General features: G+C 40.7%; 1 protein-coding gene across 1 annotated transcript in view; it reads left to right on the forward strand.

The window, feature by feature from the left end:
* The window catches only part of ttc12 (tetratricopeptide repeat domain 12), a 38,117-nt gene that overhangs the window by 20,587 nt on the left and 4,351 nt on the right, over window positions 1-13,179 (forward strand). Inside the window, exons 16-20 of the mRNA XM_021587315.2 lie at window positions 184-276; window positions 619-687; window positions 6,787-6,888; window positions 7,080-7,179; window positions 7,421-7,649. Of these exons, the coding sequence (XP_021442990.2) occupies window positions 184-276; window positions 619-687; window positions 6,787-6,888; window positions 7,080-7,179; window positions 7,421-7,649 (593 nt within the window). The remainder of the gene's footprint in view (window positions 1-183; window positions 277-618; window positions 688-6,786; window positions 6,889-7,079; window positions 7,180-7,420; window positions 7,650-13,179) is intronic.

Genomic DNA, 13,179 nt, shown 5'->3' on the forward strand with positions numbered 1-13,179 from the left:
TTTCTATTTGATTATTTTTCAATTCTAATGATGGCACACTTGCTTTGTCTCTTTCCAATAAAATAAAGGTTTTGAAATGTCACAGACTGAAACCTATTAGCCAGAATAGATAACAATGTACAATGGTCATTTCTCAAATCAAATCCAGTGAGTGTTGTGTTGCACTGTGGTTCTCTATTACAGAAGTGGTGTACTCACTGTGAATACAGAGAGATCCTTTATCCCCTCCTGGGACTGATGATCAACCTCTCTGGTAATCCCTCCACAGCAATCCAGGTACGATAGAGGCTGTTAGGCTGAGCGTATTCCAAATGGCACCATATTCCCTATATAGTGCACTACTTTTGACCAGGGCCCATGGCACACTAGGGTGCCATTTGGAGTTGGGCAGTGATTGACTAGTCCTTGGCCCACCTATCAGGGTAACACATCAATTTGATGGGAAGAGGGAGGGAAGGAGGTGAATGGAAAAACAAGAACAAAGAGAGCACTGAGAGCTTTTGTTTCAGACCCTTTGGTGTAATAATAATAAGCACCCCTATGAAAAAGTGATATGTACAGTGAACATTTGATTAACCTTTCTCTCTCTCGCTTTCTTTCTCTCCCCTTATCTTGCAGGAGCATGCTGTTCCCATCAGTGGAGTATGCTTGGGCTTGCTGAGTGATCCCGACGGGGGCATCATCACAGTGAGTGGTTGCACCACAGGGCCCCGACGCAGCTCTGCTGATGAGACCAAAACCACGGCATCTCTCACGGACACTTCTCTACGGCCCCTCTGGCCTATCATGCTCTAACTATCCATATCGCAAGCATTTTTCATATGCAAACAAAGATGGAAGAGATGGGTATTTGGAGAGAAACAATACGACACCATACTTGTTTTATGTATAGCAACTAGTTTTAGATATAAACACAACTCCTGCTTCGTCAGCATGTATTCCGAAGCATTGAAAAGTTAAGATTAGAACACGTATAAGAAAACATAGCACGGTCTGGTCTAAGCAGTCTCAAGGGGCTAAAAACTATTCAGAATGTATCTCGAACATACAGTGCATTCGAAAAGTATTCAGACCCCTTGACTTCTTCCACAGTTTGTTACATTACAGCCGTATTCTAAAATGGATTGTAAACTGGGTGGGTCGAGCCCTGAATGCTTATTGGCTGACAGCCATGGTATATCAGACTGTATACCACGGGTATGACAAAACACTTATTTTTACTGCTCAAATTATTTTGGTTTGTGATATATGGCCAATATTTATATATTTAACCTTTATTTACTTTGGCAAGTCAGTTAAGAACAAATTCAGCCTACCCCAGACGACGCTGGGCTAATTGTGCGGATGTGATGCAGCCTGGATGCGAACCAGAGACTGCAGTGACGCCTCTTGCACTGAGATGGAGTGCCTTAGGCCTCTGCGCCACTCGAGCGCCCAAATATACCACCGCTAAGGGCTGTGTCCAGGCATCTACCCTCGGGCCATATTGCTTAATTAAATAAAAATGTTCTTCAATCTACACACAATACCCCAAAATAGCAAAGCGAAAACAGGTGTTTAGAAATGTTTGTAAATGTATAAAAAATGTAAAACCGAAATACATATTTATATAGGTTTTCATACCCTTTGCTATGAGACACGAAATTGAGCTCAGGTGCATCCTGTTTCCATTGATCATCCTTGAGATATTTCTACAACTTGATTGGAGTCCACCTGTGGTAAATTCAATTGATTGGACATGATTTGGAAAGGCACACACCTATCTATATAAAGTCCCACAGTTGACAGTGCATGTCAGAGCAAAAACCAAGCCATGAGGTCGAAGGAATTGTCTGTAGAGCTCCAAGACAGAATTATGTTGAGGCACAGATGTGGGGAATGGTACCAAAACATTTCTGCAGTATTGAAAGTCCCGAAGAACACAGTGGCCTGCATCATTCTTAAATGGAAGAACCACCAAGACTCTTCCTTGAGATGGCCACCCGGCCAAACTGAGCAATCGGGGGAGAAGGGCCTTAGTCAAGGCCAAGAATCCGATGGTCACTCTGACAGAGCTCCTGAGTTCCTCTGTGAAGATGGGAGAACCTTCCAGAAGGTCAACCATCTCTGCAGCACTCCACCAATCAGGCCTTTATGGTAAAGTGGCCAGATGGAAGCCACTCCTCAGTAAAATGCACATGACAGCCCACTTGGAGTTTGCCAAAAGGCACCTAAAGGACTCTCAGACCATGAGAAACAAGATTCTCTGGTCTGATGAAACCAAGATTGAACTCTTTGGCCTGAATCTAATCGTCCGGTCTGGAGGAAACCTGGCACAATCCCTACGGTTAAGCATGGTTGTGGCAATCTTCAATATAGAAATGCTATGATCACTGGTTCTCTAGTAAATTGGTAGGAACATCCTATGTTCAAGAATGGCCTTTTTCCCTTTATTCAGATTACACCTGCTCACTTTCGGTTGTTCAAAAAATGTATTGAAACTTGTTACAAATGATGTCACGCATGATTCACCAAATTATATTTTGAAAGAGGAAGAAAAGTACTTTAAGAATATGTTTTCATTTCAGTCTCCTCCATCTCCACTAACTGAAACTAATTGTATGGATTTTTTTTCCTAATAATAATGTAAAATTAACATCTGTACAGAAAGACTCGTGTGAAGGCCAAATTACAGAGGAGGAACTTCTTGATGCAATTAAAGCCTTTTAAGGCTGGGAAAACTCCAGGGCTGGATGGCATACCAGTGGAAGTATACAAAACTTTTTTTTGACCGTTATTAGCATGTTTTAACCACTCCTATATAAATGGTAGATTATCAGACACGCAACAAGAAGGTCTGATATCATTATTACTGAAACAGGACCCAAGTGGTATATATATAGTGGCCTGGTTTTCATAGCTGATTTTGAAAACGCTTTTATATAAAGTACGACTGGAGTTTATATGTAAATGCCTAGAAATGCCTATATTTTGGAGAATCTCTTATAAAATGGGTTAAAGTAATGTATAGGTACCCTAGGTGTAAAATAATAAATAATGGCAACATCTCAGAAAGTTTTAAACTATCTAGAGGATTAGAACAAGGTTGTCCACTGTCAGCATATCTATTTATTATTGTCATCAAAATGTTAGCTGTTAAAATTATATCAAACAATAATATTAAGGGATTAGAAATCCGTGGCTTAAAAACTAAGATGTCATTGTACGCTGATGATTCATGTTTTCTTTTAAAATAAACAATTAGAATCTCTCCACGGCCTCATGGAGGATCTAGATACTTTTGCTATCCCCTCTGGATTAAAACCAAATTGTAATAAGTGTTACAAATGATATTACATATTGGATCACTAAAAAATGCTAATTTTACATTACCGTGTAGTTTACCAATTAAATGGTCTGACGGAGATGTGGACATACTCGGTATACAAATCCCAAAAGAAAGAAATGTTCTCACTCCAATACATTTTTATAGAAAGTTAGTAAAAATAGATAAGATGTTGCTAACATGGAAAGGAAAATACCTGTCTATTTGTGGAAAAATCACCCTGATTAACTCTTTAGTCATTTAGTCACTTTACCTATTTGCTTATGGTTTTGCCTACACCGAGTGACCTGCTTTTTAAATTATATGATCACTGGTTCTCTAGTAAATTGGTAGGAACATCCTATGTTCAAGAATGGCCTTTTTCCTTTTATTCAGATTACACCTGCTCACTTTCGGTTGTTTGAAAAGGAAATAATCTCCAAAATATCGTTATTTTTTAAACAAGCCTTAGAAAGTTGGTTGCAATTTCAGTTGAATCCACCTGAAAAAACAGAACAAATAATACAACAAATATTGTGGTTAAACTCAAATATACTAATTGATAAAAAAACAACAACATATTTTTCGAAGAAATGTTTTAAAAAAGTATAATTTTTGTGAATGATATCATAAATAGGACTAGTGGAGTTACAGTGGAGCAAAAAAGTATTTAGTCAGCCACCAATTGTGCAAGTTCTCCCACTTAAAAAGATAGGAGAGGCCTGTAATTTTCATCATAGGTTCACTTCAACTATGCCAGCAAAATTAGAAAAAAAAATCCAGAAAATCACATTGTAGGATTTTTAATGAATGTATTTGCAAATTATGGTGGAAAATAAGTATTTGGTCAAAAACAAAAGTTTATCTCAATACTTTGTTATATACCCTTTGTCGGCAATGACAGAGGTCAAACGTTTTCTGTAAGTCTTCACAAGGTTTTCACACACTGTTGCTGGTATTTTGGCCCATTCCTGAGAATAGAAAGGTTCAGTACTTTTGTGAAGCATCACAGCACAGTTGAAAAATATATGGCAAATAGAAATCCAAAATGGATGATTTTGAGAGATAGATGGGAGAGGTTGAATGGAGCTGAAGGGTGGGACTAATAACAAGATAACCAATGTAAAACAAACAGGGGTCTGTAAAATGTGTATAGGTTCAGAAATGTTGTGAAATAGCACAGTTACAAATAGAAATCAAACGGGATGGACATCAGAAATAGAGGAAGGACTAAAAACAAACAAAATATAACTATTGTAAAATAGATTGTGTCTAAAATGTGAATAAGATGTATAAACTGAAGGTAGAAGCCTAAGTGTTACAGTTTATTAGTTTACTCCAATTGGTGGTAAGGTTTGCGGGGAATAATACTGTTGATTCATTATTTTTATTTTTTTACTCATTAGGAATTTAGGACGCCTCGGAAGAAGTTGTTTATTAACGAGTTGCCATCTCCCAAATTAAACTCTAGATGATCTAAGTTACTTATTAATCATTACCTCATATCAGTCTCATTCTGAGCAGTCGTAACCTTCTTGGATCTGCGAGAACCCCAACCGTGAGCATTATTTACTAGCTAACTAAATAATTACACAGAATACACATACACAGTTACATGAGACAAAGGTCCCTAGTGGACTGACAAGATATGGCGGCTTATTACACAGAAATAGAGAATGGGGTGGGGAAAATAGAGAGAGAAAAAGGGGACATTTGTCGTGGATACATTCTAGGACTGTCCTCACATTAATCATATACCTTGCACACGAACCGCCGCCCATTTGGAATAAAAAAAAAGATTGTATTTACGCGTTGAATACCGTTCGTTCATCGTTTATCTCGGTCGGAACCAATCACTCTCGGAAAGTTGTTTCAGTGAGCTTTTCCTGTGGGCCACTTGTACATGCTCTGATTGTCCACCAGAGGTCACAATGTCCTTCTTAGTTGTCTCCAATGGGCTGTTTCCTAAGAACAGCTACTTAGCCGTACCAGTGATTGTCTGAGAGGGGAGTTTTCTTCTCCTCTTCCTCGTTTAGATAGTCAAAGTTCCAAAACCACTTTACACGCACAGCTGCAGACCGACGGTGTCCTGTTCTAGGTAAGTTCATTTTCTTCACCTCGTGTTGAGAGTTTCAGAGTTTCTAACCATTTCAATGTGTGGACCACTGTCTCACATCTTTCTGGTCTGATATGTTAATTCCTAGCCAGTCCTTTTAAGCACTCTGGTCAAAAAGGGCGGTTCCATCACACTGACACGCTTTTCTGACATCACTCGGGGCGTGGCTACTTAATGTGAAAAGGACATCAATTTTTTTTATCTCATTAGAAATCGCATTTCTATCTTAACAAAAAATATTTTTTTTCACATCAGATTGGATGAAAACTTGATGGCTAAAGGGGGTTTCCTTCCTAAGTTACAGTATTTGGTTCATACAGTTTTAATAACATCATAAAATTACAAACAATATGACATACATTTTCTACATCTACCCACTGACCATTTCCCACATTCGGGTGTGAGAAATATTGTTCTAAAGTTCACTTTTTGGACGTTAGAGTTTTGGGCTGGCAAAAGTCTTCTGGAGACAAATGTATTCCTTTGGTTGATACAAAGGAGCCAAGAGAGTCCTTTGCTGCATACAATTTACGACCGAGCATGAGGTGTCACAAAACCCCCACATCAATCCCTCCTCCCCTCTGCGGGTGAGAGGGGTCTGGTAGAAGTTGATCCATTGAAAACCTGATCTTTGGATCCTCACAGGAGAGTCATGACAGCACACAGCCAAGACAATGCAGGAGTGGCTTCAGGACATGTCTCTGAATGTCCTTGAGTGGCCCAGCCAGAGCCGGACTTGAATCTGATCGAACATCTCTGGAGAGACCTGAAAATAGCTCTCCAGCAACGCTCCCCATCCAACTTGACAGAGCTTGAGAGGATCTGCAGAGAAGAATGGGAGGAACTCCCCAAATACAGGTGTGCCAAGCTTGTAGCATCATACCCAAGAAGACTCAAGGAAGTAATGGCTGCCAAAGGTGCTTCAACAAAGTACTGAGTAAAGAGTCTGAATACTTATGAAAATGTGATTGTTTTTTGCAAAAATGTCTAAAAACCTGTTTTTGCTTTGTCATTATTGGGTATTGTGTGTGTATATTGATGAGAGAGAAAAAAACAATGTAATCAATTTTAGAATAAGGCTGTAACATAGCAAAATGTGGAAAAATTCAAGGGGTCTTAATACTTTCCAAATGCACTGTACATTCCTAAGAGGATCTCTCTCTCTCTCTCTCTCTCTCTCTCTCTCTCTCTCTCTCTCTCTCTCTCTCTGTGTGTGACATTCAGTGTGACATTAAGGATCTCTCTCTCCGGGTCAGTAAATGTGACAGAATATCAGCAACAGGTGTCGATGACTACTCTGTTTCTTTCCCCACTCACTCTCTTTCTTGTCCCACTGACTGAATATTGTTCTTTCTCTTGGCCTCAGAGAGCCACAGGTTTGCTGAGTAAAGTGCTCCCACAGTCCCCCGCTGCTACTGAAGACGCCGTGCAGAGAGGAGTCGTGGGGACAATGCGGAGGCTACTGAAAGTAATGCCAAGCATAATTTATTGCCTTTTTTTATTATATTTATTTTAGGTGATCACTGCCTGCCCGATTCAAGAGGCCTTTTTCCCTTCCACAGCTTCTTGATAAAATAATAAATGTGTTATATGGACTGATATAATGTATTCTATATACTGTATATGGTGTGAGAGAAATCATTTTATCTTGCCATGCAGGGATCAGGGAAGACCACCACTAAATATTTGATCAAGACCCTCACAGTGTGCACGGCTATCAGTCAAACGGCTCAGGAGGAGTGGGTGAAATGTGATAATCGTAAGATACATGTATGATGGATTGGTCTTGGTTTTTGAACTAGTGTGTTATGTGACAGATGCAAAATAACAAAAACAGATTTTGTATTATAAGATGTGTCCTCACACATGCGTGTGCGTGTTGGTTTGTGTGTATGAGCACGTCTGTTTTTATTTTGTTTGTATGTGCCTGTGTGTGTGTGCTTTTGTCTGTGAGTGTACGTGATTACATTGGGCAACTTTTATTTTGTCCTACTCATCAGGACTTCACACCCTGAGGAGGCTCCTGGGTCCCAGCAGTGAGGAGGCAGTGGCAGGGAACGCTGCCCTGTGCCTGGGCCACTGCCTGGGGGTGCGGGGGGCAGCCAGCAGCCTCCTGGGAACCGACACTGTCCTGCTCCTGCTCCGCCTTGCTGCGGGCGACGCCAAGAGAAGTGCTGTGCAGCAAAATTCTGCCATCACTCTGGGGAAGCTGTGTAAAGCAGAGCCCAGGTAATTGCTATGTTAATTAATCACACGTGCACGTATGCTTACACACACACGCACCCATACACACACACACATACACATGCAGGCACATGCACCCACACACACTCCTCAACATCTCAGCTCTTACACTGGCATAACACAGTTATTTATATTTGAGAACTTTCCTACTTTCCTAAAAAAATATATATCATTTTTTTTACTCCAAACATTTAGGAGACACCCAAAAGTACTCGTAACATTTTGAATGCTTAGCAGGACAGGAACGTGGTTCAATTCACACACTTATGAAGAGAACATCACTGGTCATCCCTACTGCCTCTGACCTGGCAGACTTACTAAACACAAATGCTTTGTTTGTAAATTATGTCTGAGTGTTGTGCTGTGTCCCTGGCCATCAGTACATTTTTTAAATAAAATAATTGTGCTATCTGGTTTGCTTAATATAAGCCATTTGAAATTATTTATACTTTTACTTTTGATACTTAAGTATATTTAAAACCAAATACTTTTAAGACTTTTACTCAAGTCGTATTTCACTGGGTGAGTTTCACTTTTATATTAAGGCATTAAGGTACTTTTATATTAAGGTATCTTTTCTTTTACTTAAGTATGGCAATTGAGTACTTTTTCCGCCACTGAGATTATAGACTACCGATCGCTGTCCATCAAATCAACGTTTATAGCTCCAATAGTGCAGTATTACCCAGCAATACAAAATAATACACACATCATTCCAAAATGTAGAAATATCAGAACGAGCAATGTCAGTGTCCGGAATATACAGTACTAGCCACAAGGTTGGACACACCTACTCATTCAAGGGTTTTTCTTTATTTTCACTATTTTCAACATTGTAGAGTAATTGTGAAGACATCACAACAATGAAATAACACATATGGAATCATGTAGTAACCAAAAAAGTGTTAAACAAATCAAAATATATTTTATATTTGAAATTCTTTAAAATAGCCACCCTTTACCTTCATGACAGCTTTGCACACTCTTGGCATTCTCTCAACCAGCTTCACCTGGAATGATTTACAAAAGTCTTGAAGGAGTTCCTACATATGCTCAGCACTTGTTGGCTGCTTTTCCTTCACTTTGCGGTCCAACTCATCCCAAACCATCTCAATTAGGCTGAGGTCAGGCGATTGTGGAAGCCAGGTCATCTGATGCAGCACTCCATCACTCTCATTATTGGTCAAATAGCCCTTACACAGCCTGGAGGTGTGTTGGGTCATTGTCCTGTTGAAAAACAAATAATAGTCCCACTAAGCGCAAACCAGGTGGGATTGAGTATCGCTGCAGAATGCTGTGGTAGCCATGCTGGTGTGTGCCTTGAATTCTAAATAAATCACTGACAATGTCACCAGCAATGCACCCCCACACCATCACACCACATGCGTAGATCATCTGTTCACCTACTCTACATCTCACAAAGACACAGAGGTTGGAACCAGAAATCTCTCATTTGAACTCATCAGACCAAAGGACATATTCCACCAGTCTAATGTCCATTGCTCGTGTTTCTTGGCCCAAGCAAGTTTCTTCTTATTATTGGTGTCCTTTAGTAGTGTTTTTTTTTTGCAGCAATTTGACCATGAAGGCCTGATTCACGCAGTCTCCTCTGCAATTTCTGAGCCTGGTAACTCTAATGAACTTATCCTCTGTATTCTCTGCATTGACTGACTTTCATGTCTTAAAGTAATGATGGACTGTCACTTCTCTTTGCTTATTTGAGTTGTTCTTGCCATAATATGGACTTGGTATTTTACCAAATAGGGCTATCTTCTGTATACCACCTCCCACCTCCTACCACAACACAACTGACTAGCTCAAACACATTAAGAAGGAAAGAAATTCCACAAATGTAATTTTAACAAGGCACACCTGTCAATTGTAATGCATTCCAGGTGACTATCTCATGCTGGTTGAGAGAATGCCAAAGTGTGCAAAGCTGTCATCAAGGAAAAGGGTGACTACTTTGAAGAATCTAAAATATTTTTGTTTAACACTTTTTTGGTTACTACATAATTCCATATATGTTATTTCGTAGTTTTGATGTCTTCACTATTATTCTACAATGTAGAAAATAGTACAAATAAAGAAAAACCCTTGAATGAGGAGGTGTGCTTCCAAACTTTTTAATGGTACTGCATATATAATGGTTTTTATAGACGGTATGGACATATTCATAGAGAACGTGTTTACAGCAGTTCTTATTTAGGTGTTCTTAATGTTTTGGACACTTAGACTCAGTATACATATGAAGTGGGTAAAACAGTATATACAGTGCCTTGCGAAAGTATTCGGCCCCCTTGAACTTTGCGACCTTTTGCCATATTTCAGGCTTCAAACATAAAGATATAAAACTGTATTTTTTTGTGAAGAATCAACAACAAGTGGGACACAATCATGAAGTGGAACGACATTTATTGGATATTTCAAACTTTTTTAACAAATCAAAAACTGAAAAATTGGGCGTGCAAAATTATTCAGCCCCCTTAAGTTAATACTTTGTAGCGCCACCTTTTGCTGCGATTACAGCTGTAAGTCGCTTGGGGTTTGTCTCTATCAGTTTTGCACATCGAGAGACTGACATTTTTTCCCATTCCTCCTTGCAAAACAGCTCGAGCTCAGTGAGGTTGGATGCAGAGCATTTGTGAACAGCAGTTTTCAGTTCTTTCCACAGATTCTCGATTGGATTCAGGTCTGGACTTTGACTTGGCCATTCTAACACCTGGATATGTTTATTTTTGAACCATTCCATTGTAGATTTTGCTTTATGTTTTGGATCATTGTCTTGTTGGAAGACAAATCTCCGTCCCAGTCTCAGGTCTTTTGCAGACTCCATCAGGTTTTCTTCCAGAATGGTCCTGTATTTGGCTCCATCCATCTTCCCATCAATTTTAACAATCTTCCCTGTCCCTGCTGAAGAAAAGCAGGCCCAGACCATGATGCTGCCACCACCATGTTTGACAGTGGTGATGGTGTGTTCAGGGTGATGAGCTGTGTTGCTTTTATGCCAAACATAACATTTTGCATTGTTGTCAAAAAGTTCAATTTTGGTTTCATCTGACCAGAGCACCTTCTTCCACATGTTTGGTGTGTCTCCCAGGTGGCCTGTGGCAAACTTTAAACGACACTTTTTATGGATATCTTTAAGAAATGGCTTTCTTCTTGCCACTCTTCCATAAAGGCCAGATTTGTGCAATATACGACTGATTGTTGTCCTATGGACAGAGTCTCCCACCTCAGCTGTAGATCTCTGCAGTTCATCCAGAGTGATCATGGGCCTCTTGGCTGCATCTCTGATCAGTCTTCTCCTTGTATGAGCTGAATGTTTAGAGGGACGGCCAGGTCTTGGTAGATTTGCAGTGGTCTGATACTCCTTCCATTTCAATATTATCGCTTGCACAGTACTCCTTGGGATGTTTAAAGCTTGGGAAATCTTTTTGTATCCAAATCCGGCTTTAAACTTCTTCACAACAGTATCTCGGACCTGCCTGGTGTGTTCCTTGTTCTTCATGATGCTCTCTGCGCTTTTGACGGACCTCTGAGACTATCACAGTGCAGGTGCATTTATACGGAGACTTGATTACACACAGGTGGATTGTATTTATCATCATTAGTCATTTAGGTCAACATTGGATCATTCAGAGATCCTCACTGAACTTCTGGAGAGAGTTTGCTGCACTGAAAGTAAAGGGGCTGAATAATTTTGCACGCCCAATTTTTCAGTTTTTGATTTGTTACAAAAGTTTGAAATATCCAATAAATGTCGTTCCACTTCATGATTGTGTCCCACTTGTTGTTGATTCTTCACAAAAAAATACAGTTTTATATCTTTATGTTTGAAGCCTGAAATGTGGCAAAAGGTCGCAAAGTTCAAGGGGGCCGAATACTTTCGCAAGGCACTGTAAGTATTAAAGTGATCAGTGTTCAATGACTCTATGTAAATAGGGCAGCAGTGTAAGGATCAGGGCAGGGTACTGGGTGCAGGCTGGTTAGGGGTGACTGTTTAACAGTCTGATGGCCTGGAGAGAGAAGCTGTTGTCTTTGGTTCCCAGATTTGATGCACCTGTACTGTCTCTGTCTTCTAGATGGTAGCGGGGTGGACAGGCCATAGCTCGGGTGACTGAGGTCTTTGATGGTCTTCTTGGCCTATCTTTGCTGTAGTGCTGTAGATGTCCTGGAGGATAGGCAGTGTGCCCCCAGTGATGTGTTGGGCTGACCTTAGCACCCTCTGGAGAGCACTGAGGATGCGGGCGGTGCAGCTGCCCTTCCAGGTGGTGATACAGCCCAGAATGTTCTTGATGGTGCATCTGTAGAAGTCTTAGGGGCCAAGCTGTATTTCTTCAGCCTCCTGAGGTTGAAGAGGTGTTATTGTGCCTTCTTCACCATGCTGTCGGTGTGGAGGGACCATTTCAGGTCCTCTGTGATGTGCACGCCAAGGAACTTGAATCTTTTGACCCTCTGAACTGGGGGAATGCTCTCTCTGCTTTCTCCTACAGTCCACGATCAGCTCCTTCATTTTGTTGACGTTGAGGGAGAGGTTATTTTCCTGGCACCACTCCACCAGGGCTCTCACCTTCTCGCTGTAGGCTGTCTAGTTGTTGTTGGTAATCAGTCCTATCACTTTTGTGCTGTCAGCAAACTTGATGATTGAGTTGGCAATGTGAGTGGCCAATCAGTCATGAGTCAGGAAGTCTAGGACCCAGTTGCACAGGGCGAGGTTCAGACCCAGGGCCCTGAGCTTAGTGATGCGCTTCGGAGGGCACTATGGTTTTGAATACTCAGCTGTAGCCAATGAACAGCATTCTTACATAGGTATTTATTTTGTCCAGGTGGGATAGGGCAGTGTGCAGTGCAATGGCGATTGCGTCGTCCATGGGTCTGTTGGGGCGGTATGCAAATTGTAGTGGGTCTAGGGTGTCGGGTAAAGTGGAGGTGATATGATCCTTAACTAGCCTCTCAAAGCACTTCATGATGACATAATTGAATGCTACTGTCACACCCTGACCATAGTTTGCTTTGTATGTTTCTATGTTTTGTTTGGTCAGGGTGTGATCTGAGTGGGCATTCTATGTTACATGTCTAGTTTGTTTATTTCTATGTTTGGCCTGATATGGTTCTCAATCAGAGGCAGGTGTTAGTCATTGTCTCTGATTGGGAACCATATTTAGGTAGCCTGTTTGGTGTTGGGTTTTGTGGGTGATTGTTCCTGTCTCTGTGTTAATCATCCCTGTAACTGTCACTTCTGCGGAGAAGCCTTCATTAGAAATGTACATAAAACCCCATGCCATTACACACAAATATGTAACCTTCATTTCGACATATAGGCTACTGGCCTAACTGTTACATGTTATATGCAAGGTGTTGACATACGTATGGGATTAAGAACAACATTGTAGCGAATTCAAAAGGGCACCACGAAAGGGACTGGTGCATGCAACTCCATTTCTCTTCGCGGTCAGTAACGGTAACAAGAGAGAACTTCATTCGGTGTTCTGACAATGCACCATGGCCGTTA

Source organism: Oncorhynchus mykiss, chromosome 27 (genome assembly GCF_013265735.2).
Source record: "Oncorhynchus mykiss isolate Arlee chromosome 27, USDA_OmykA_1.1, whole genome shotgun sequence".
In the NCBI taxonomy this organism is placed as follows: domain Eukaryota; kingdom Metazoa; phylum Chordata; class Actinopteri; order Salmoniformes; family Salmonidae; genus Oncorhynchus; species Oncorhynchus mykiss.